The 26,143-nt window shown below is 40.1% G+C and overlaps 1 protein-coding gene across 7 annotated transcripts in view; it reads left to right on the plus strand.

Annotated features, from left to right (window-relative positions):
- Positions 1 to 26,143, plus strand: part of khdrbs2 (KH domain containing, RNA binding, signal transduction associated 2) — a 101,829-nt gene that overhangs the window by 51,957 nt on the left and 23,729 nt on the right. For 6 of the 7 annotated variants that reach the window (XM_053875274.1, XM_053875275.1, XM_053875269.1 and 3 more), the window contains exons 4-6: positions 7,015 to 7,161; positions 20,737 to 20,864; positions 24,699 to 24,882. In XM_053875274.1, the coding sequence (XP_053731249.1) occupies positions 7,015 to 7,161; positions 20,737 to 20,864; positions 24,699 to 24,882 (459 nt within the window). The remainder of the gene's footprint in view (positions 1 to 7,014; positions 7,162 to 20,736; positions 20,865 to 24,698; positions 24,883 to 26,143) is intronic. The other variant, XM_053875271.1, reaches the window with a different exon arrangement.

Genomic DNA, 26,143 nt, shown 5'->3' on the forward strand with positions numbered 1-26,143 from the left:
ATTTTTCTCTCTTATGTTTTACAGAACATTCTGTGTTAGTCAATTCTAAATGTAAAATAATGAATCCCTCTGCCAAAGTCATTTATCCTGCTGACTTGTGGTTCCCTGGAGCCAAAACTTATCCGACCGTGCACACGCAGACAGCCGGCTGGATCAGGTATTCACGCTCCCAACACATCTCAGCTTGCTGATATAAAGTTACATTCCTATTATTATCGAAGCTTCACATTCAGACATCAAGAAATTGCAACGAACCTGCAGGCACATAGGAATTTTTGTCGAAAACTGGGGATGCATTTCAGCGTAAAGAGTCCTTTCCTGTTCTATTAAAAACCCAATTGTCTGTCTTCCTGATTGATTCCGCTCCAGAATTCCCTGGAGTTCCCAACGTTATATCAAAATCTGTAAGTAGAACTTCCGCTCTCGCAGAGTTGCAGCTCGGGTTCACCTGCAGCTTCTTTTTAATAATTCAAATTATTGCCCTTGAATCTTCCGCAACACAACATGGGTTTGACTCTGCGTGTTTGTGTGGGAGACTTCAGAGTAGTATTTTTACACAACCTTAAAATATGAATCAGTCGTGAAATATCAGTTGCTGCATAAAAGCACCAGGAAAGAATTCAGAGATGGAAAACAAAAATCTAAGAGAAATTAAAAATTAAACTGTTTTCTCTATGGATCATCTTTTTCTTTTTATCAGTTAAACACATTTTGGGGCTGCTTCAGTGGCTAGTGCCGCCCTTATAAAGACAGTTGTAGGTTCAATTCTAAGCACAGTTTCAATCCCCAGTGTATGCATCAGGGTTAGGGTTGTGTGTATGTGAATGCTTGTTCTTCTGTACGGCTTGTGAGGTCTTTCTTGCAACAGTCTTTGTTTACATTCACCATCAAACGCAGCGTTGTGAGAGAGGAATATTATCAAGTGTCGAGTGATTGTGTTGCTAGCGATGCTTGTGGGTCTACGGCTGCTATCCTGGCCATTGTTTGTTCATTTTGTGAACCACAGTCTTTTGTTTTTCTTCCACTTGGGAAATAAGATGAATTGCTGTCTTCCTAAGCGGTTATTAATTACTAAGCATGTTTGCAACCTATTTAACAAGCGACATCACACTTTTAAGACCCATCTGTGCCGTCCTACTGACCTTTGTAGAATTTTAAATGGTTTGGTGGATTAAACGATTAATCTATTTATAATGTCTATAATCTCTCTCTCTCTCTCTCTCTCTCTCTCTCTCTCTCTCTCTATATATATATATATATATATATATATATATATAAATATAAATATATATATATATATATATATATATATATATATATATATATATATATATATATATATAATGATAAACGTGTTTATGACTATATACTATATACTTTTTTAACTTTCTTGTGAGGAATGTATTCCAGCTGACATTGAAAGATCTAGCCAACACAGGATAGGAGACTCATTTTCTCCTCTGGATTTCAGTTTAAATTCCTGTTTCATTCTGCGTTTGTGTTTGATGAACGATAGACGATAGCGATGGGTAGATGAGGTATCATGAAACAGTGAAGTTGGAACAGGAAGTGAAATTTACAGAGGCCACTAGATGAAAAAAAAATGATCTAAGTTTTATTAAGTTAGTTGTTTAAGTCCAAACATTTTATGCCATCTGGTGGCCTCTGAAAATCAGGACACTGTGTCATGATACCTCATTTACCCATCACTACATGACGACTTGAAGAGCTTGTGATTTCATTGGTCAGATTTGGTTTAATAATACAGCAATGTAAAGGCATCCGTTTTCCAGTGATTCTTTTCTCAAGCTCCGGCGATGTTTTGAATCTTTGAATTTAGCTTGAATTGATGGAGGCGGGGGAGGAGCCCAGAATCTGCTTCTGTGAGAATAATTTCACGGAATTAAATCGACTTTAATCACCGGTGCTTTTTTTACCACACCAACTTGAAAAGTCAAGTTTCTTGAATCAAGGTCAACAGGTTTAAAGCTGCAAAAGTAGGAAAGTAGACCAACAGAAAATCTGAAAAAAAAAAAATCATTTTGTCAACTGTATTCTGAACAAAAAACAAGAAAATAAGTGTATGCATGTGTAACTCATGATAACAAAGTTTCTTTCCGCTGTATTATAATGCAGTGCGGCTCATCATCCCAAAAACAAACTCAATTACTGCTCTTGTAAGGAGCAGTGCGTGAACACATGTTGGTGCCAGGTATAATTTCACCTTGTTCTAATTCAACAAAACTGTGAGCCGGACCATCTTCAGAAGGTCTATTAATCTTTAAAATGCTGGCTCTCTCCTCGAGCCTCTTTGTTGAGGTTAATTACTTAATTTTAAGTGGAGCATCACTGTTTGTTCACAGGGACTTAATGGTGTTGACTTACTTAACATGCTCTTGAAAAAATAAAGCTCAGATGAATTTATTAAACTAAACGTCCCTTGGTATTTGCATAGTGCAAGCTGCAGAGCTGAGCATCTTGAACTGTCAAGTCCTAAGGAGATATGCAGATGTAGATCGGTGCATACTGCATGTGATATCGATTTTGTGTGCTTTCTGCAACTCTCTGAAGGAGCACGCTGACACATAAAGGTCACGGCTGCGAGGCTGACGGCCACTGGAGGCAGCTGGCAGCTACAGAAGGTGCTGCAGAGTGCATTTTCGGCACATGTGCATTGGACAGGTTGTAGAGAGCGATATTCTCACTTACTGCCTGGTGCCAATAGTGTCTTGACTCGACATGCCGCTCCGAAAGGAGGGCACTGATATGCACAAGGTCGATCCCACACATATGCGAAGAACATATGATGCTGGAAAATTGGAGCTGTAGCATTTACGCCCACACCAGGGTCCAAATAAAATCTGTTGAGCGATCGCGGCCACATTCCCTCACCCGATGGGTACCACAAACTCCAAAAGCTTGGGTTAGAGGTTGCAGATATGAATACAAAAGCTGAACATATTTCACGAGGAGTAGGACTGTGATCTATCCACTGCAGTAGTGTTGTACTCAAGTGCATTTTACAAAGGACTGAGAACAAACTCGACTCGACAACTACTACACTGAAAGCATTTCAGTTCCACATTCATTTTGGGAAAAAAAATGACAACTGCTGCCTTTTTTTTTGCTGTAAGAAATAGATATATGTGTCTATATGACTAATAGTCTTATACTTCTATATCCAGTTTGGTCTTGGGCACACAAAAAGTGAATTACAATTCCTCCCTTAATCCTGATTTCCTTAGCCCTCAGGTGCAATCCTCATTCTCAAAACTCAACCTTAGCACTCAAAACCAAGGGCTATGTGTGACTTAGAAACAACTTAAAGGCAGATACATCCTCAGACTGCTGGGGAAGCATTACACAAACACAGCATTCAGTCTGTCAATTCAAAAAAAGAAGATTGACAAAAGATTGTAACATAACAAAAATAAATGTCATGCAACAGTGGAGTAAATAATCCATAAAATGTGCTAAGATAATACAATGCTTTTCGAAATACTGCTACTGTCCACTCCATTTGCAATGAAAATACTTTCATTTTTAGCTCGCTTTCTGTACGGCTTTGGATGCCATTTTTTATTGGATGATAAAGTAGTCTGGCTATTCCTCAATCCTAAAGTAGATGTCGGCGAATCTCAAAATTGAGGATACTTTTCCTCAAGTCTTGGTCAGTTTGGTGCCAGGTTAGGTGTTCTTGTGTCCATCCATCCATAACATAACTTTGTGACATTTCGTCTACTTGTCCTCATGGCGTTTTGCAAGTCACACATTTTTCATTTCAAGTTCCAGACCCTGTGCTAGACTGTGCCCAACCCTTGCGCTCGGTAACAATTTGGAGTCACTGTCCATGTGACTCGCTGACATTTTGATGCCGATTTCAGTGTTCATTTCCTGATAATGCAACTGAAATATGTTTAGAACTTTTCAAGTGATTCTGTCAGACACACAATATCCATGGGGAAGGCAGCAAACATGAGAGGTCCAACAGATGCGTGGTGGCATGAACCCACCTCAGGTGAGTGTCGACGTTAGAATGCAGCACTCCATCGATTGAAAGGTATTTAAAAAAAAAAACGTGGGAGGATCAGTAAAGCATTTTAAAATGTAGCCCGCAAGCCAGGAAAGTCTGGGCACCTGTGTCCAGGAGGATAACAGCGAAGACGATGACTTTAAAGTGATGTAAAAAGAGGGAAAAAAAGAACTGTCTGGATCGTTAGTCAGGAGAAAGCATTTGTTGCCTACAAATCAACCTCTTCCGCTAAGACTGCCCTGCAGCCTTTTGCCAACCTTTTAATCCGGAGTAAAACCCAGAAAACAGCCCCATGGGTTCTGATTTAAAAAGCACGGCCACTTAATTTCTGGTTTTCCTCTCATTAGTGCGGTTGTTTAGACTTTGAAGTGGCATTATTTGCATGTAATAGTTATCCCTGTTGAATGTTTCATTCACTTATCTCCTCTTGTGTAATGCTTTGTCTTATGTTTTGCCTTATATCCAAAGCAGAACTCGGTCTTAAGGAATCACTCACTAAAATCACATTAGACTGTCGACTTTCCTCAACTATATTTGTTCTATTACTTTTTCCTATGTGGTTGTTGCTGTTGCCAAGCAACCTATGTGGTTGCTACTCAGTTGGCTGTCTGCTGTTGACACCGAAAAATATAAATGACAAATCTTTTCTCCAGCAGTGTGTGCTGTTTGAACATATTAGCATCCAGTTGCTGAAAGACAACAAGTGCGATTTTGTCCTCAAATGTCTCATGAAGTCAGCCTCAGAAATTTAGTGCATTTGATTGTATGTCACATGCACTTATTACAGTGCCGAGACTGGACTTTTGGCTATTATTGTTATAACAGCATAACTATAAAATTATCACAACATTATGGTTCAAATCAACCCATTCTCACTGCAAGTCTGCCTTGGTGCTTCAATGGAGTAAAAAGGTCTTCCATCCCCATGTAACGTTCCGAGCAGGAACTTAAATGCATTGGATAGCACAGTGTAGAAAATAAACAAAACAGTGAAAAACAGTAAGAAAAATGTTGTGTGACAAGATCAACCATGAGTTGAGCTTCAAATAACCTATGCGATATAATAGATAGTTTTTTTTTAATTCAAAAATTCTGACAAAATTCTGTCCTGCCACTCCCCCATTCTTGTACCACCTCACTGGCCAGTCGGCTGGTGACCGAACAGGAGCGGTTCAACACAAGTAGAAATGATTTTTATTTTGCCACCATTTATTGTATGTACTCTATGTTTTCCTCTTTATTTGATCATTTCTTTGTTGTCCATGATGTTGAAGCATTAAGATCATAGCGACGTTTCAGAGCAAAGTGTGATCCAAATTATAATTATTATTATTTGAAAAGCAAGGCCAGAAATATAAAAAAAAAACATATATACATGTATTCTATGCTATTAATGCAATATTTAAAAATAATAGTAATAAAAAAAAAAATAATAATAATTTAACCACATTGGATATATGGTATTCTGCCAGGCACTTTTTGTTTGGCTTCCACAAATTTTTATTTTGTTGTATCCCAAATAGGATGGCTGGGCATTAATGACAATAACCAATAGAAAAATAGAGAATATTTTAACTTTGGGCAAAAAAAGTTTTAACTAAAAGAAAGTTTAGCTCAGGTAAGAGGTAGTGCTTTTGAAAAAAAAAAAAGAAGATGCTGTGATGAGTGGGATTGGTAGAGATCCAAGCGGCATGGGTGGGGCCAGATTATGGAGTGCTTTGAAAGTCAATGGCAGAATTTTAAAATGAATTAGCTTTGGAACAGGGCCCAGTGGAGTAGCACACGGGGAAAGTGACTAGCGCAGTGAAATCAATGAGAGGGGTGATATGTGGTGCAGAGTTTTCGGGGAGTTGTTGACTGCAGGTGAGTTGGTCGAGGACAGTAGCAATAAAGATTAGATGTTGACAGTGTCCCCCATTTTTAAGAATGTAGATGATTTGAGGCATAGCTTGAATCAGTTCTGTGGTAGCAGATGTCATACCCAGGCAAAAGTGTGTCAATCCTTGTGTTTGACTTTGTTTTTCAATTCAAGCTAAATTCAATCGCCCTAAATGACACAACCTGTTACCACCAATATGTACCATATATTTCCACCAGGATTTTTTTTAAACTGTGGTGGAGAAAAAAACAAAATAAATGGAAATCAATCAAGAAGTAGTAAAGAAACAGAGGGGAACGTTTTCTCATTTACTGAATTGGTGACAGTAAAAGCTCTAGTTTTTAATGTTGAGAAGTAAATCTGTCTTCGGTCTAAACCGTCACGCTGTCCATCTTTTCATACTGTATGTCCGGCACGACTTGAGTTGTGTGAGCTGGCAACCGACTGCAGTCATTATCATGTTTCCTTTGGGATTTTGCTGTGAATGACGCGCTGAAATCTGTCATCTTCATGTCCACCTCCATGATGTGTCATGTGTTATTCAATGTTTCCACTTCGCTTTTATATGTTTGATCACATGAGATTTCGTCTTTAAAAAGAGATCACGTTTGTGATGCCGTGGAGGCTCTTATTTAAGCCGTGGCTTGTGCCACACTAGTTAATATGTGGCGAAAACCCTGGAATATATACTATAGAATTGACATCATCATGCACCAACAGCTGGAGCACCATGTCTATATCATATAAATGTGCAGAGTTCAATCTGCAAAATTGCAGAAGGTTGATACCATCTGATGAAAGATGGGAACAAAGTCAATTATCAAAAGCTAAAATAGTTGACTGCTGCAGGTTTCTGAGGTGCAGATGAAGTTGTGAGTCTCAGCGATGCGCGGGAACATTCTGAGAGAATCTCAGGGGAATAAAACCCTGAAATGACTTATCTGACAAAAAAATATGAAACCAACCAGCATACCTCGTACCGTTAGTTTCCTCTTCCTTCCTTTTTGGATTATTCATATATATGTATTTTTTAACAGGAATATAGTCCTTCTGGTGTACATAAGTATGTAAGTAATCTTGTTCTCTTTCTTCTCTGGAACAGGAAGAAGAGTTGAGGAAAAGCGGCGAGGCCAAATATGCACATCTGAGTCATGATCTTCATGTTTTAATTGAAGTCTTTGCTCCACCTGGAGAAGCTTATTCCCGGATGAGTCACGCTTTAGAGGAGATAAAGAAATTCCTAGTTCCAGTAAGTCCACGACTTCATTTCTATCTCAACATGAAAGGGCTTATTTACGTCGACTCCATTTCCCAACACTGTGAAACTATTTATAACTCTGGCTAGAACTTGTTTGCGTGGATGTGAGAAGTTTTCAATAAGCCCCAAATAGTACCTGCCACATCTCACTCATAAAATAGAATGTATTCAGCTATTCTAGTCTGTATGGTACCACTTGCGAGCACCATGTAGCCTAGAGAGCAGCGTAGTAATGAATGCGTATCTTGTGTACCCTTAGCGGGTCTGAGCTGTAAATATTAATCAAGCTTTGCAAATGTGAGTTGTGCTGCATGAGTTCCCTTTATGGAATTCATGTTTTTTCCCCTTCATCACCCCAGTGTTCTTTAAATCAGATCTGATCATTGGGCCAGAAGGATAATCGTCCTGTGTCACACCAAGCGGCTCATATCCAAGTTAATACAAATCATTAAAAGTTTAGGAGTGGCAGAGGTTCAGGGGCTACTGCTGTCGCCTCGCGAGAGGGGGCTGTTGTTGTTGTTGTCTGAGTGGGTCTTCTTGGGGTACTTTGGTTTTGTTCCGCACTCCTCAGTGACGCTCGGCTCATTTGTCCAGCATGAATGTGTGTCTGCAAAAAACATGAAAATGCAGTGAAATGCTGATCCGAAGAGAAAGGACCTGACTGCATATAAGCAACACACACTGATACAATGGAAATTAGATATTGTGTTTTCTAGGACAAGGGTGCTTGCTGAGTTGCCTAGGATATGTTTTTTTTTTTTTTGTTTTTTTCAAATCAGGTCAGACTTTTTAAATAGGTTATTTAATTTTAGGAGAGCAACACAGTTATGTCTTATATTCACTTAGCTCATCCATCTACCTGTTGGATTGCAGAAGAAAAAATAGTTTATATATAGTATAGTTTATAATAGTTTATATATATATATATATATATATATATATATATATATATATATATATATATATATATATATATATATGTTATTTATTTATTGTTTATATTCAGCCACAAATTCCAAATTAATATTTAGATATTTATGCAACCATTGTTTTTAAAGTCTTTTCCAACGCTGCTTGTGTATCAGTAGCGACTGCCTGTCATCCTCTTAATATTACATGTTGTTCCATGAATACTTTGATAAGATTCAGACTTGCCTCCAGGCCACTCCAAAACATTTAAAGGTTCCATTGATTCTTGGAAAAAGGATTGCAACCGTCTTGTGTTATTATTGTGTTGCCAGATGGCTGAAGCTGAAGCTAGGAGACCCACCGAAGTACAGCAGTTCCACTTAGGCACAAGTCGTGTCAATATGTGTGTTTGCATGTACTGTACTAACAAATCTGCTCAAGCTAAACAACAAGAAAGTGTTTGTCAAGGGAGCACTTCAATCCAAGATGGCTTCCCCCCGAACGTAAACAGGAAGTTTTCAAATCAATGAAAAGTGCCAAAAGAGAAATTTGTGTTTTCTTTTCATTCTGTGGGTTTTCCAGTTGCACATGGAAGTTGCAAATATCCGGACACTAGCTTTGAGACTAGCTTTCCTATGTATCGCTATCTTGTGTCCCAACTTTGATAACTAGAACACACTGAACTCTACATCATTTCCAGCGCCGACATCCGAGGTAACTATGTGACATCACAATAACCCACAACTGAGATGCTGATTTGATGTTTGCAACAAGCTTTCATGTCATCAGGACAAATGGCGGAATGACATCTGTGGGTTGAGGGTGAAACTGAGCAGTTAGAGTAGGCGCCATGTTTATTTATTTATTTAAAGTAAATAACTAATAGAAATCGATGAACACTGTTCCTTCACCCTTTAATCTTTGTGAAGGTGACGTTTCTTCTTGCTAGCACTGTAGATAACTGAAACATGGAAAGCATCCAAAGTTCTCTTTAAATTGGTTATGACTCACTCAGTGTTCAGTAAGCTTGTTTTGCAGAACCAGAGTCTGGATTTTAGGTTAAAGGTCAAGCATACTGACTTCTTTTTTTGTTTGTTTGTTTGTGTCGCAGGCATTAATGTTGCTGAATTGACAAATATGTTTTTAAATTCATCAATTGAAGTCTTATTTGTGGAGCTGTGAAGCATAGAGTTTAGCAACATGCCAAACCAAAACGTTGTTTGTTTCATGAAACTAGGAAAAGCATGACATAAAGGTCTTTGTTGAATAAAGGCCAGCGACTTCCTGTCCAAGTGATTTGACTGGCTGAGGGATGTGAGGCACAAACTATGACATGAGTTGAAATCTGAACCTGCTGTTGTTCGCTCTTTATTGGCATTATGCTAATACTGTGTCTCAGCGCTGACTCTGCTGACCAGAGGTCTGCGGAAGAACAAACTGAAAAACGTGTTCAGGTGAAAGGGAAGGAGAAGGAGAGTAAAACACGTCATGCATGGCGGAGTACATCCATGCTGATCTTTAACAGCTGGTTCCTCCTGAACAGAACATCACTCATGTCTGTCACTTACTCTTCCTGATTAAGTGTCCTTGAATTACACTAACACAACCTTTACACATCAGTAACAGCATAAAAAAGGGAGTCGCACTTCATCACGTTGTTCATGCAAGACTCCATATTTGCAGATGAACGGCACATTAGTGCCGACACAGTCGGAGCAGCCGTATCTGCGGAACCAGGTGCTGGTGTCATCTTCAGGAGCACGACAAGTATTAGAACATACCTGTGTTCCGCATGTTATTTATAATGCCCTCCGTTACTGGGACAGACAGAGGGTTTCTGGCTGAGTTAAACATGTTGTTTGGTTGAGCCATTATTTCTTCTTTTCTCTTGGGAACCATGAACAACTCCCACTGCTGCCGTGGTCAATGGTCTCCTGCTGGTGTGACAATGCGCTTGAGAAAATCAAAAGCGTCAGACATGCTCATAGAAATGTGCTGCAGCTGCCAACAAACGCTTCACATGAAGTTAATGGACTTGAACGGTCGGTTGGGGCTCGAATGAAGCCATGAAGGATGCACTTGTTCATCTATTCTGTTCTCCTGCCATTTCAGAAGGAATGCAATGTTCCCTGTCTTTTACCAAAGTACCAGCAACTGCAATTTGCCACATACTCCCTGATGTCTGAGAAAATAAATGTCGACTCCCTGTCATTAGACGAACGCGCTTCACACTGTGCTCCCATCTGCTGGAACCAGACGCAAATGTACATTTTCTTTAAAAGAAAGGCACTTTGAGCTTTTAAAAGTCTTCATCATTTTTGACACTTTGAAAGCCCAACGTGGGGCTCCATACTAATCTCCTGGTCAGATTTCAAAGGCTGCTCGTTACATTGATTTTTAATGCAAATAAAAATGCGCATGGAAAATTGGAGTTTTTCATTGAACATATAATGTGATATAAATGAGTCATAAAGTGCTGAATGAAATGTCAAGTAGAATTAAAGGTGGCATTTGGGTCTTTAAATGCCGACAGTTCATTTGTGAAAATGAAACATCAGGAAGGAATTGCAGGTAAAATCTTTTTAAAATCATTTTTATGATGCCATTATTCATAGAACACTGTAATTTGAATACTTTTGAAATGTTATTTTTAAGAAGCAAAGGTAAATATCTTTTAACCAACATTTTTGTATGTATGTATGAATTATTATTATTAACAACAATAATCATCATAATCATTTTATTATTTTCATTTTAAGGACAACAAATAAGTTTTACAGTGTCAATATAACTTCATGCAGGCCATATAAATATACAAGCCAAGGGCTGCATGTGGCCCCACGGCAACACATTGCCCTGCTCTGTTGTGTGTAGGGGTGTGTATTGGCAAGTATCTTGTGATGCGATACTTATCCCGACACAATACCTTGCAGTAGTGTAAGTTCATACTGTAATAAAAGCCATCATTTTAAGAGGGAAACTCAGATATTGCAGCACAGTATTATGTGCATGAAAACAAGTTTATTGTTATGACGTCAGGTCAGTTAGACTTTAGTTACATTTCGCAAAGAAGAAGGAAAGCGTTAGTCTTTAACACATGCCACAAATGCAGCAGCATTTTCAAGTATCTATGTAATAAATATTGATATAGCCGGCGTAAAATATCAAGACAGAATCACACAATCAAGTATTGCGATATTTCAGCAAAAATGTCGCTACAATATGGCGATATTTGAGTGTATCAAGATTTTCTTACACGCTAGTTGAATTCTCTGGAACCTGTTGAGATAGTTACAGTTTTATTATACTGAAAAAGATCCCCACAATGAAAAAGATGATTTTTTACCTGCTACAATTACACACAGTCATAGAGGATTTTCACTGGCAGTGTTTTGAGAACAGTGTGGTTTCACCACTTTCCACAAAACAAAAAGCCATTAGATGTGACTCCATTTCACTCAGATTTTAAATAATCAAAGCTTGTCATTAAAGAGCAAAAAATAATGCCGAGCTCCAAGAACTTCGGTTCCCTGAAGTTTTAGCGCCATTAGTGTCTCAAATGGAGCCCTCTGATCCAGCATGAAGTCAAATCTGACTGCAGAAATGCTGTCAGAGCTGACAGCTCCGACTTCCCCTGCCTTGGAAATTATTAAATAAATGCACCGAGGAAAGTAATCGCTCTGTGAACTGATGTTTAGACAGGATCCTATTTTGAGCTGGCGACTGGAGAAACATTCCGTTGGGGGCAAGAGAGACTAGCAGACATTTAAAGGGATTCATGAGAAAATGAGAGCGAGAGCATAGTGATGTGAATTAATAGTTGGATTCCGGCGTAAAGCTGGGAAAGTGTCTCAGCCGTCCCACAACTTCACCTCCAAGTCTGTGATTCCGCTTGAGCTTCAAACCTAAGCAACATAATTGCTTCATTCAAGGCCTTCTATTGTCACTGAATTGTGTCTGAAACTGTTTGTGTGGTTTCTCTCTGGTACAGGAAAAGACAACACGAGGGTATTTACGCTAGATTGAGCTTTTGTTTTGGTTTTTGCGTCTCAGTCTTAACACGACATCACAGGTGGGCAATTACATTTCCTATGGGGCCACATTATATGGTGGGGCCTTTGTGAGGGCCATCAAAGCGAAAGACCGACAATATTGAAAAAAAAAAAAAAAGAAATTTTAGGGTGAAATTAAAACAAAATTAAGTACAGACATAAATGCTGTAATCGAAAGCTGATATCGAAAGCTGCGATGATAAAATTGGCTATGTGATTATTTTTTTGATATTTTTCTCATTATGAATCATTAGCATGTGAAGATTATCTGTTTTTGGGGTAAATGGGTGTGTAATAAAGTGTAATTATGATTTCAACGCACATAATTACAAAAGAATGTGTATACATTTTTGTATAACATTTTTATTTTCAAATAGATTTTAGATTTTTAGACAATATTTGCAATGCTTTTTCAATTCTGAGAAGCCGTTTTAAATCCACAAAGGAGTGAGCACTTTCCAAAACCTTTTTTTTTTTTTTTTTTTTTTTTTTGGGAGATAAACCAATGATTAAATATTACCGGATGACTTTGGAGCACGCAATTCAGCCATTTTGTGCTGGTGAGAAAAGTCTGGGGTTCTCAAAGTCGGATTACCAGACTGTGTGAAATTGTGTTTAAATGTGACCTTAAAATGGCTGCAAAGTCAAAAAGCCAAGATTATTTTTAGACTATAGGAAAAACAGCATTTTTTGACAAAGCTCCTGAAAGTTGTTCTCACCTGCGTCAATAACCAAAGCTGCTAACACATGTCTGCTTGCTCTCTTTGTTCACTTCAGAGCGAGTTAGTAGCACAGAGCTTTGAAGAACGGACACAAATGAGTTCTGACATGCAGCAGGGTGGACTCTCCCTCATTAGGATTAAAGTTTCTGTGCTATTCTTGCTTTGAGAAGCTGTGACAGCACTAAACCCTGCACTCCTAAATAATGTTTTTCAGGCCAATTTAGTCGCTCTCATGCAATCCTTTCCAGCAGTCCCAGGCCGCTTATATTAGTGAAGCAGAAACCTGACAATTGACCAATTATCCAGACCTCAACCACCGCTGCAGGTTGCTCTCTCCTGACTGGTTTTTATGTCACCTCAATTTGTCATCTTTTTGTCTTTAACAGCCCAATTTTTCCTGCAATGTTGACAACTTACAGCTGTCTCTTCCTTCTTTGACATCAAGTCACCCAGAGAGCTTTTTTAGTGCTCTATTATCATGGTGGAAGGTCATTCTACGAAGCCAACTCTTTCTCCCTCTGAAGGTGTTAAATAGCGTCTATCTTCAAGTGGACGTGCCAAAGTCAGCCTCCCACTTTGCACGTTGATGCATTTGACTTTCAATTTAGGGCGTGCCGGCTTTTCCAGGCCACATTTCCTGACACCGTGGACAAAACATTGCTAACAGCCTCTGAGGGCCCGTTTATACGGAGCCGTCGCCGACTGCATCCGACACATTTTCTCCAGTTTAGATGCCACCGGCGGGAGAGGTTTGGTGCCAGCTATGGCACCAATGAGTTCCTACAAATTTGATTTCCTCATGCACAGCTTCTGAACACACCTCGCCATCGGCATGGCTCAGATCAGTGATCTATTCATGCCATATCCTTGAGTTGATGGACACTGTATGTCACACACCAGTGGCGCTGGCTTTGCTGAGAGGCAGAACATTACGCTGTAGGTATGAAATTTGTCCCGAATGTGTCCTGTGCCTGAGGCAACCATCAATGCCTGCTCCGTTTTTAAATGTGTTTTCACAAAGTGGGAATCCTCCAGGCTCCAGATGTTTTCAGTGATGCAGACACCACGTAAATGCAGCCTGAATTTTCACTTGTCTCCTGGTATATGTAGCACCCCTCAAATGGCCATGCATCTCTCAGGCCACACAAGAGGCGATATACACCATGTGACATCAAACTACCATCACCCCCACAAGCCCCAATCCGTTCTTTTGGAATGTCACATTTGACTCCATTTTGAGCGCTAATGGGTCAACATGAGGCGTGTAGGGCTGACTTCAGAGTTAAGTATATTGCAAAACAGTCACTTTCTGACGCCGTGGGAGTGAGAGTTTGCTTCTACTTTTGGAGAAAGTTTGTAAAAAACGTAAAGTTTGTAAAAAACGTATGATGCAAACGTATTTCCACACCTCAGACTTAAATCTCGTCGACCCTTGACAACTTTAGGAGCTAAAAATCACCTCGGAATTTCCCAGCTAGCTAAGCGAACCAGTATAGCATTCACCAGTTGTAGCCAGAACATGAGTCTTTACCAGGTGGTACGTAATTGTGGCATGAGTTATGATTTGTTTAAAGACTGGAAAGTGTAGGATTAATAATTTATTTCAATTTATTTTTACATTTCCAATTCCTAAAATCAGATCAGTTTGATAAGATGAACCTACTGAAACTGTGGAGTGTGGTGAAACATAGAGTCATGTGTGTTTCACAAAGTCATTACATAAAGAGAAAAGTGAATAAAGGAAACCGATTTAGAAAAAAAAAAGAAAAAAATCTACATACGGCCCTAATGTTACAGTTTCACAGCGGAGGGTCAGATTTAACTGGTCAACCTTGTCTTCGGTTTCCTTCCCGGTTTAATCTACAAATTAAAAGCCTCCTAAACAGCGACCACATCTTCTCTCTCAGGGAGATGTTTCCCACCCACCGAGGGCAGTGAAGCAGCTCCGTTACCCACAGTTCATAGCTATAGGTGAGGGCAGGAAAAACACATCCAGACAGACTCCTTTTTTTTTCCATCTTGGTAACACAAACTCCCCTCCACATCTGTTGCTCTAAGATTCTGCCCACACACAATAGTCAAACCCCATACGCACGAGACAGATCATATAATTTCACCACTGGAGCTGCTATTTTCTCTGTCTGGCACTAATTAACATTGTTTTATATATATAATTCAGGACGGAAGCGTCATGTGACTGCCTACTGTAAGAGCATTAATTCAGTTAATAGAAATGCTATTTTTGCTAGAACACCTCAAGTAAAACTCATTTAATTAAAATTTGAAAGGAGCTTATTAATAAATATAGTTGTAAAGGTCAGCGAGAATTTAAGGAGCAAAAGCTGCTCTCAAGCTCAAGATGAATAATTATAGCTCAAGTATTGTTGGCTTATTGTCAGTGAAGCACTGAGAGCTCAGAGGTTTTGTAATTCTAAGGATAAGCGGGTCACTGGCGAATTATTTATTTTGTGTGCCGGACAGAGCAGCGGCGGGATTGTGAGAAACCAGTCAACACGAGAAGGAGGAGGAGCAGTGTGTAGCTAGAAACACCAGCCACAACCCGCAAAGGTCTTCAGGTTATAAAGGTCACATTATTGTCTTTATGCCACAGTCGTGCTTCTCATATTAACCCTTTCCAGAATCAAAGTTCAGCTCAGTGGAGAGTGCTGGTGTGTACAAGGTCGCGCATGGTCAGAATTAATCTCCGTGAACAAACACTCCGACCGGAGGACTCTCGCAGCATGGTGTTATCTCTGTGTGCTCATGTTGGCTCCACTGTGGACGGTCCACTGTCACGAGCTTCCACAGATCCATCAGCCGTCAGATAAGCTGCTGGACGTCAAATGAAAAACTTTGTTTATCTCGTTCAAAGCAGTCGGACGTGTTCATTAGCTGAAATGTTTGTTTCTGAAAATCTGTGCTGATGGCCATTTGTTGAACAATCTCATCGTCAACTGGTTTGAAACATTGTCTGAGGCCAACGAACAAATGTGCCCATCAGCTGTTCACTTACAGTGTTGACTTGGTTCCTAAAACTTAGATAGAATGGTTTGTAAATGCTTCTTCTTTTGACAATTATTAATAAAATGTTGATGCGAAAATGTAGGATTATATTGTACTTTAGAAATGTATGCATATAAATGCATTATGCATATGGAAACAAATCCATTTATTCAAACATAACTTTTACCCTCATATCTTATACTTATATGCATTTTATTTGATCACAATCATGGTCTATATTATTATTATTATTATTATTATTATTATTATTATTATTATTATTATTATTATTATTATATTATATTCTTACTAGAAGTAGTAGTAGTGGTGGTATTAGTAATAATACCAATAGTAGTAACTCTGGTGATAGTAATAGTTAAAGAATGTTGTTTGCTTTTTTTTTTTTTTTTTTTATTGAAATGTTATAGACTTATACCTGACGTTTTATTTTATCATTACTATTATGATTAACAACAGTCAAGTGGATAATGTTGAGGATTTTTTTTCAATGTTTATTTTGGTTTTTCTTTTCATGCCCACATTGGTTTTTTTTTTTTTCCTTATATAGTAAAATAAACATTATACATTATCACCTTTGAAAGACTGAAGCCATATTATAGATAATGCATCTTGGCGTACACTTTTATATTATTCTCATTTTTCATTTTTTTATAATTTACTTATTCATTTGAAGTCAGAACAATGATGTTAAACAAAGAAACCCTGTCATCAAGTTTTTAAAATCGGTCATCAGGACCAAACCATTACTTCAGGTGCATTGAATATCAAATTATACTTTACATTTTGAGCAGACCTATTTCTGTGCCGTGTTCAGACCTTGATTTAATTTCACGGTAAAGAGAATTGTTAGTGTAACTTGGCTTTCAAAGAAAAACTGAAAGAGAAAAGAGAGGGTGTGGGGAAAGAAAAGCGGAATATTTAATTACAAGTTTGAGAGATTCCACCGCCTGTCCTCGGCTTTTCAAAGCTGTACAGACAAGAGCATATCTGTGGAATCAGAGTGCACTCAATTCACCAGCTTGTAGCTCGCACAGACTCTTATTGGCTGCTGTCCTCCTAAGACAAAATTGGAGGTGACCATCAATGCGAGCGGAGGTGGGACGTTCAAATCTTCAGAAGAGCGTAATGGAAAGTAATGTGGAGGATAGTTTGCGGCCCAAGCTGCCGGTTCAAAATTCTCTGAAAACTCCGGATGAACCCGATCTTTCATTCAACAAGGCAAAGACTTTTTTCATAGAATATATTTTTAGCACTTTTTTGCTCCACTTGACTCCAGTTTCTTAATAATCCATGACACTCAGTGTATCTGGGACTGAGCTGGGATGGGGGCTCAAGATCGTCCCTCCCTCTGCTACGCCTTAGCTGAAGACACATTATCAGAAGTGGGACAGACCAACTGCATTTCTGTGAGGATTACAATGTTGGGACGACCGACGAGACTCCAAAATTGAGATAGCACTTTCACGTCCCTCCTGTTTTTCCCACTCTGCTGCCGGTTTGTTCCCTGAAACTTCAACACTGGAATCATGGCTGCTTGCTTTAGGGAACATTCAAACTGTAACCACCAACCACTTTTTGAAAAACAAGATGAGTGCTTTCAAATTGAGAGGGTTCATAACTTCACTTGGAACCTTGAGTCATGTTCAAAGAAAAATAACAGCAGTTTTGTCTTCAGGTAGAGAGAATGAATATTTACCAGCCAACCTACAGTACAATGCCTTTACAGGAACCATGACACTAAGCGGAATAAAGATCCTTGTAATTCGTGCTCTATTGTTGTTCCTTAGAAACCAATCTCAGCATAGTTATCTCTGCATGTATGGCGTCAAAAAGAGGACGTCAGTTGTCCTCCAACCTCACAGCACAATAGATGCTGGTTCGTCTTGTTGAAGCACGAACGTACTGTATATTTGAGGACTCATATTACCTTAAACAGCCTTGTGTGTCGTTTTCTTGGGCATTATGGGGTTATTTTCAGCGGGTCCCAAATCAACATGGGAGTTTGCTCGGTTTTCTTCTAAGGTAGCACAGAGTTTGAACTATGAATCATCACAACACATGAATCTTGAATGTCCTAGATAACGGCTGTGAATTAAACAAGTAGTATTGAAGAAACATGGTGCGAGAATTGTGGTGCAATGCATGCGTCATCAAAGGTAACTCACCTCAGTGAGTAATTCTGTCTGGATCCTAACTTCTCTGCACTTTTTCTTCCATCACATTTATTGACTCGCACCATCCACTGGCACGACTTGACTCGCTGTTTGCAAAACGGATTCATTCTGACAGGTGCTTGCTTTATTCTTGTCTGCAAAAATCATATGCCCAGAGTCAAATAGTCAAATGTGACGATGTCAGCAAATGTCTGTCTGTGTTGTCCCCCAAAAAGTTATGAATAGATTTCAATGAAATTCAAGGGGGAAATCAATAAAAATAATGTTGCTGTGGTGTTGTTGTTACATTTTTTGGGGTTCCTACAATTGGACAATCCAAACCCTAACTCTAGAACTAAATGCTCTGACACCAGATGAATCTTACTGGACACCAACAACCTATAAAAATGAGCCTAAAATGTGGGTGCAAAATTATGGTGGAAATTAGCCTCTTAGTGGAGGTAGGCACTTTCTGCATGCTTTTTTCATTTTATCTGCTTTCTTAGGTGTCGTACAGGATCGTCTTACGCTGTGGTCTGTTTCACGTCATGCCAAACATCAACTGAGAATGGACTGAGGCAATAATTATCCTGTTTTGGAAAAAAAAAAAAGCCACCAAAAGGGTCAGAATGAAATGAAACATCCAAAGAGATCTGCTTATTGGAAATTGTTTGTTGTTACCTTGTCAGGACAAGACGCCCAACAGTCAGACAGTTGAAGAGATAAAACAAAGCAGCAAAACGAAGCTGTCAAAACTGCTGACAGCCCAAGAAAGCCTTCGTTTCCCTCCTGCTTCATTTTCATTACAAATATCTTTCGCCTGCGGTATGTGTACTTGTTCTGTGCCACTGTGTTTCAGGGAAATGAGCCTGTTTATCTGTCAGAAATGACAAGATAATGAAGGCTGCTTACCCCCACACCCCGATCGTCAGCACAATGATCCATAGCGTGTTAACAGAGGGAGAGAAATGGATGAGAATCGCAAGATAACCAACGTCCGCACTAAGTTGTTTAAAGTGACAGTGATAGGTCGCGTTCGCATGCAAAACATTTGTGACTAAAAGATTTTGCTCGAAAATAAAAAGGGTCTCTGTGTTGATGATTTTCTATGCAAAAATAAAGTTTTGTTCTTTTGTGATGTGGCCACTAATATAAAATTGTTGTTCTCTTATGAGGAAATTCTACTCTTGACCACTGCACAGCATTCCTCGATCTGTTCCTTCACGTATCTTTAGTTCTCATTTCACCAGTCAAATGGCGTTCCAACTCCTGCCTATGGCTACAAGCTCTGGGTGGTCATTGGAAGAACCAGATCACAGATACCCACAGTCCAAATGAGTTACTCTCCCTGCGAGACCATTAAAGAGAGGGGGAGTGGCATCGTCATTTAGTGTTCAAAGCAGGTGGCTTGGCTGTCTCTATAGGATGCCTCCCTGGTGAGGTACTTTAGTTCTGTTGGACTGGGAGGACGGCTTTGTTGACCAGAGAACGTCTCCATTTCCAGAGGTATCTGGAGAAATGGGTATCTTATTCTTCTGTCTCACAGATGCAACCTCAGATTACAGTGCTAACTGGATGGATGAATTTCCAATGCTCAAGGCGAACAATGCAAGCGTCAAGACAAGAGAGAAAAAGACATATGTTCCAGAGCCCAATAAACCAAACGCCCACTCACTAGTCATCGACAACTTTTAGTTGACCAGTCGGCACATGACAGACACACCAGCATGTCCGATTGTAGTGTTGTAAGTGAATAAAAAAGAAAAAAAAATGATGTAAACACTTAGTATAGTATAGTTATAGTTATATAGTATAGTTATATAGCGTATAGTTTCAGCATTGATGGGTCCATTGTGAAATGTTACCATACTTTTTGATGGTCCCGAAGCCACAGATATTTCTCCTTTTACTGCGGGTCATGCTAAGCTGCCTCGGACACATGCACTGAAAAGTGAGTGATGACGTCACGACTTGTTGACTTGTGAACCCATCGGTGAATACGCGATTACAGTCGACTAGCTGTTGCAGCCTTACTGCGGTCATTTTTTGGTTCCCTGGAAGAGAATGAAATAGACAGTGAAGTCAATATAAGTTCACCAAGAAAGCGTGTGTGATGCAAATGACAATTTTTGTTGTGAAGTTAAGCAGAGGAGTGCTTTGCTAATGCTAACCTTCAGTAGCCTTGCGTGATTTGAATGTGACCCCCTGCCCTGCCTAAAAGTTTTTTGACAGTGGGAGGAATCTGTTGTTCCATTCTGAAATGGATTTGTTGCAGATGAGCCGCAAGGACAATTCATTGGCTCTTTGGTTCATATGAACTTTCTTATCCATGCATCTCTTTTTCTGGAGCTGTTTTCCAAGACTGCGGGGGAGCTCCTGGAAAGGTCACCTGGGCAAATCACTGCACATATATAGCGAGTCAGCCACTCACACATTAATACTATCCAGTTCCAATTAGCCAACAACATCCGGAGGGACATTTCTTCTCTTTTAATACCATCAGCAGTGTGTTTTCCTCCGAAGAAATAACGCCTCTGCTTGTGTCTCAGTGCTGCGAGAAAAATGTGCGTTCAAGATGATTTTAATTTGATGACATTCTCTGCTGTTGCGAGCATCTGTTGCAGTCAGAAGACAAATGCTGTTGTTGTTTTTTCCTTTTTAATCCAAGAGCTACCATTTGTTTTTGTTTTGTTTTTTCACCCGCAGGACTACAACGATGAGATCAGGCAGGAGCAGCTGAGGGAGCTCTCCCTGTTGAATGGTTCGGACGACTCCAACCGAGGCAGGGCAGCACAAGGACGGAGCACACGGCCGGCGACTACAACATCCACAAGGTAAGGTTTTAGTAAGACAAATATATTTTATTTTATACACTTTTCAAAGCAATGCATTACTTGTGGCATAGCGCTGTATTATGCATTATTCTTTGCTAGTTTCCAGTGTGTGTATTTCCTTTAACATTGTTCAGGTGAGTAATGCTATGATTTTAGCTACAGTGAAAAGACAATATTGTTCCTGACATCACATTATTTGATGGAGTTTTCCAACTGTGTGATGAATTCAGCTGCTCTCCTCACCTGGAAACGGCTATCTTTCCTTTTCGTCTCGGGAAAGTGTAGTGCCATAAAGGAAGCCAATTTACTGCAGATCTGCAGAGGCTATGTTATGTGACAAATGTTCCTGCAAGAGAGGCGGCTGCTGTGCTTCTATATAACAACAAGCGGAGGTTGAAATGTGTAGCAAACCTTTTGAATTACAGGATTTTTATTTTTTGTCCTTAAAATTATCTGAGGCTTTGCGGCACATTTCTGCAGTTGTTTCTCCTGGCTCATTATAGGCCCCAGAAGTTTTCACAAAAGAGCGAAGCACAAATAACACACGGAAACATCTTGCTAAAGTCACACAACTACACGAGTTCACCACAAACTTTTTCAGTTGGATATCGCGTATTAATTTTAGGTGTCACATTGAAGTCACAGTGACTGAAGAACATTGCCTCCCTTGGTGTTAAATATAGATTCAAATCTTGGTTACCAAAGCAATTTGTGCCTCACAAGTCCTAGACACTGCCCAGGACAAACTTGGTGTTGGCTTGCATGCTGCATTGGTTTTCTCTCTATTTATGGCTGACTACTTCACGGCGGCTTGCGATTGATTTGCCTTGTAATTGACTTGCATTATGTCCAGATTGTCTCCCGCTTCTTGGCTAATGGGACAGTTCCTCAGGTCCGGCCTTGTTAGAGTTATCCGTGAACAGATGAATCACGTAAAGTTTTCCCGATACCCAGAGCAGGGAGACTAAGACTAAATACACAATGTGACCAATTGACATTGAGCTCCATTGGAAATCTAAAAAGAACAACTGACCCAAAGCTAACAGCAGCTTCCACTACGAGCAAGCTCCCCCTCTCCTGTCCTCTCTTGGGGCTTTTTCTCAAACCAGTCCAAGCACAAATGCGGGTATCAGGCTTTGGTCTGCAGCTGTTGGGTTCAGATCCTTTGGGAACTTAACATGGAGAAAGACCAGAGAGCAGCACGCAGAAGACAGATGGTGATGGAAAATAGGCGCTTTGCCAGGAAAAATGGAGGAGAAATAGATGTTAGACATGAGAGGAATATTGTACGTGTCAAGTGATTGCTCCTCTGTGGAGAAGTTTTCAACAAAAGATGGATAAGCAATATTATTGGGCATTGGTCATAGAGATGGCAGATCATCAGTGTCCACCTACCATCACAATTAAAATTGAAATTATTAAACCAAATGTACTGTAATTCACGAGTCTACATTGTGAAGTCAGATGTACATGTTTGGACCTCGATAAAGTCTCGCTGTGGTCTGATTTTTTGTTGGTATGGGAGTTCAATTTCAACTCGATGGTTTTCTACTATTGCACTCATTTAACATGGATCCTGGCAAAAGGCAGATCTAGGAATTTAGCACCGCCCTATTCCCATGGATCCGTCTCTAAAAACTCATTTGAGATGTTAGTAAGCCATCCCCCCCAACCCTCCAGTAATTTGTATTTAAAAATTAATCTCATTAAATCCATCTTCCTGTTCTGACTTCTCAGAAAGTTGTGTGGCAAATCCCCTCAACACTTGAAACAGGACCAAAACCCGAAACCAGAGAGGGCAAACTCGACTTTGATGGTTATTTTTAAACACTTATTATTTTCATCTTGCAAACTTGACACTGCTGGAGGGAATCTGGGGATGTGTGAAATGTCATGAAAATTACTCAATATGGATTCATATTTGCAACCTGTGCACGCATTTGCGCAAAGCGACTAGAAAGGCAGGCGTGGATGTTTTGTCCGTGAAAAGCAAACATGTTTGTTCATGGCAGTCAAATCTCTCAGCAGGTTTACTGCACACAGCAAAAGGTACTTATAAGAATTGAGTATTGCCTGTGAAATATATTCATCAATCATTTTCCTTTAAGTTGTATTTTTGGATCCGAGGAACGAACACTACCTGCAGGATGGCGCAGTGTCTGTAAATTCAAGCAAGCAGAATAAACACTGGCTATCTAGTAGTGATGGGTAGATGAGGTATCATGAAACAGTATTGCAGGGCTGATGAAACAGTGACCTAATTTTCAGAGTCCACTCAGTGGTGCTCTTGGTTTCAAAATGATGTGAGGTTTCATTGAATTTGTTTTTACAGCAGACAGTGCCATCTGGTGGCCTATGAAAATCAGGACACTGTTTCATGAAACCTCATCACTCCTTCAATATTGTGTCATTAAACCATCTACCCATCACTACTATCTGGCATAACTTCCTAAAATAAATAAACAATAGTTAACACCTAATGGTTTTAGATGGTTGAAAACATGCTTCTGGAACTGTTTGAAGTACTAGCACATTGGCGTCCCTCATGAAAAAGGGTGTGGAAATGTCCAGTGCTCCACACAATCCTCAGTACTGGTTTACACCTAACCATCCTCACTCCCATGGCGTACTATATTGACATTGGGAAAGTGGACTTTTGTGTCCTATATTAACAACAAGACATTTGATGTATCAGGCTTTCTATTGAAGCACGTTCCACATTTCGCGGCATGTCTGTGACACTTAAGCAAAGTACATAGGTTGGGGTTAGATAAGGTACGGGATGGGCCGCCTTTTGTTCTATACCTAGCAACGTGTCAATTGCTATTTAAACCTCCTTGTGTTTGTATCACCGTGACTTCCTGACAGCACCATCACTATGCAGGGAGCCAGGGAAGAAGCTATAGACAGCAACTGACATCCAGTGTAATTCAGTGAAGGGAGGTTCCAAACGCCGCAGTGGTGCTCTGTATATGAAGCACTGAGTGTCCCCAGGTGTATTTAGGCCTTTACCTGATCAGACATATCAAGCACAGAGCCAAGTGAGGCATGAGTGACATTGGTATGTTTCTGCACATAGTTTTGCATTCTCTTAGATTGTTTCCTGCCAATGTAGTTGGGGGATCTGTGCGAGAAAGACAGTGGAATCCAGTGCATGGCTAATTTACATGTGGTTTTCATATTTAAATGCAAGTGTGGAAAGGGAGGCGCCGGGAACTCCAACATCCGTGCGCAATTCCACGTTGATTGGCATTTTCTACTTGTACATATGGTAGGTTTCAATATGAAATCTGTGCGAGTCTTTGTACATGAGCCCCTTGGAAACTGACTAAGAGAAAATCCTTGGAATTATAATGATGTACAGTCATCCCAAGTCCAAATTTAGCACATTGGTTTGCTTCTTCATGTAATGTTAGAGTTGTTACTGTGTTACAAAGTGGAAAAAGAATCCTTCTTTTTCCCATTTAACCATGTGCAAACAGATCTAGCAAACTTAGATGTGCTTTCTTTTAGGTCTTGTTTTGAAAGGAGTCTAGGTTTCAACTTTCAGAAATACACAACCAACATGAGGACTGTCTGAGGAAGAAGCTATTGCACTAGCTTGCTTGATACTTTCAAATTGAATGTAGCGTGTCGCGGCTGTGTCGGAGTTATGCAGGGATGGAAAAATAGTACCCTTTTTTTTTCAAATAGTGCAGCCACCAAAGTTGATACGCCAGAGAGTGACGCATTAAGCAGGTTTCAGAGGATGCTGTGGGACATTTTGACTAAAAAAAAAAAAAAAAAAAACCTGCCGAGACGCTGCCATATTTGTCTGCTTGTTTGATCTAACAGGGTCCACAGAGGAGCAGGAAGGAGCACAGCAGCACCTCGGGCCTTGACGACGGTGACACACGGCAAACTTCCCACCACCATTGCAACAAGGGAGGCACAAGCGCAGCGAGCCAGGGGGGCGGCAGGAAGCGCTGCATACAGACCCCCGCTGTTAGCAGCCACACATGAATCATACGACGACTATGTAAGTCCAATCCTGAGGTTCGACTTCAACTGTCTTAATCACACATAATCCCCTTCGTGGGATCTGTAGTCGTATGATTTAAGATTTAGAAATGAGGCTGTGGCATTAAATGGAGCAGAAAAGTTCCAACACCTGCTTTGATTATTCGTCATGCAGTTTGACTTGGAATTACACTAGTCTGGTCGAGGCTGTTACTCTGGCTGGGAGGGGAATTGTAAACACTATCACGATGATGTACAGTGTATAATCACGGTATGAGACAAATGTGTTGCTGGTGGGAGCGAGTCAGGATTGCACAGGCAAAGAGACAGCACGGTCCAGATAATTATATGATGGGCATGCGGATTTATTCCGAGGTGGATGGAGGGGGACAGCTGGAGGAACTGCGAGTCAATCATTCTGACATTCCACCTCCTGTAAAGAGGTTTCTCCTTATAGTTTAGGTTATTCCTGGCATGAGTCAAAGACAGGTGGCAGGACCGATGGAAGGCTTTCTGGTGTGGTATAATGAAGGGCCAGTCACCGACATCATGAGGAGGACAGTGTAAAAAATGTAATGCTGTGCTGACCCAGGGTTCGGGCTTGACATCATAAAACCATAATATAAACCTCATTCTGAAAGTTTTCTTTTATTTATTTGCATATACTTTTGGACACTATTAATTGAACAAGTATTTCAAGTGAATATATGAGCGGATCAAATAGCATGTGAATATACCCAAATCGAAGTTGTGTTTTGTTCCAAAGTCCCTCCTCAGGTTCCATTCTTTTGAAACCTTAGGCTGTGTTCCATTTCTCACCCTAACACTCGTTTTTGACCCTAACACTCAGTTTTGCGCGTTCACCTGTAAGTGTAGTGAGTCCCAATACTCCTAAGACAGAGGGCACTCGCCGTTCACCACCTGAAAAGATCCCTTCAAACCGAGGGAGCTCCAGAGCTGACTTGAAACAAAGTAGGGATATGAAGTGTGGATAGATTTCCAGGGTACCAAAGTACTTTATTTAAAAACAATGTTGGATAGGACAAGAGGGACATTTTAGTAACAAGGACTACTGCTGAATGTGAGCAAAACAGCGTTACAGGGATCGAAATTCATGTCGTTTTATTTACAGTTGAGGGTGGGGCTATGGAAGCCCACCTACAAGTAGCTTCTACAAAAAAATACACTTTGGAAGGGACAATGTGTTGCCACCACTGAGATGCCTTTCCACACTCCCTCATCCATTATCATCCTGAGGTCATTGCTGGCACAGATTAAAT

This window comes from Synchiropus splendidus, chromosome 9 (genome assembly GCF_027744825.2).
Source record: "Synchiropus splendidus isolate RoL2022-P1 chromosome 9, RoL_Sspl_1.0, whole genome shotgun sequence".
Lineage (NCBI taxonomy): Eukaryota > Metazoa > Chordata > Actinopteri > Syngnathiformes > Callionymidae > Synchiropus > Synchiropus splendidus.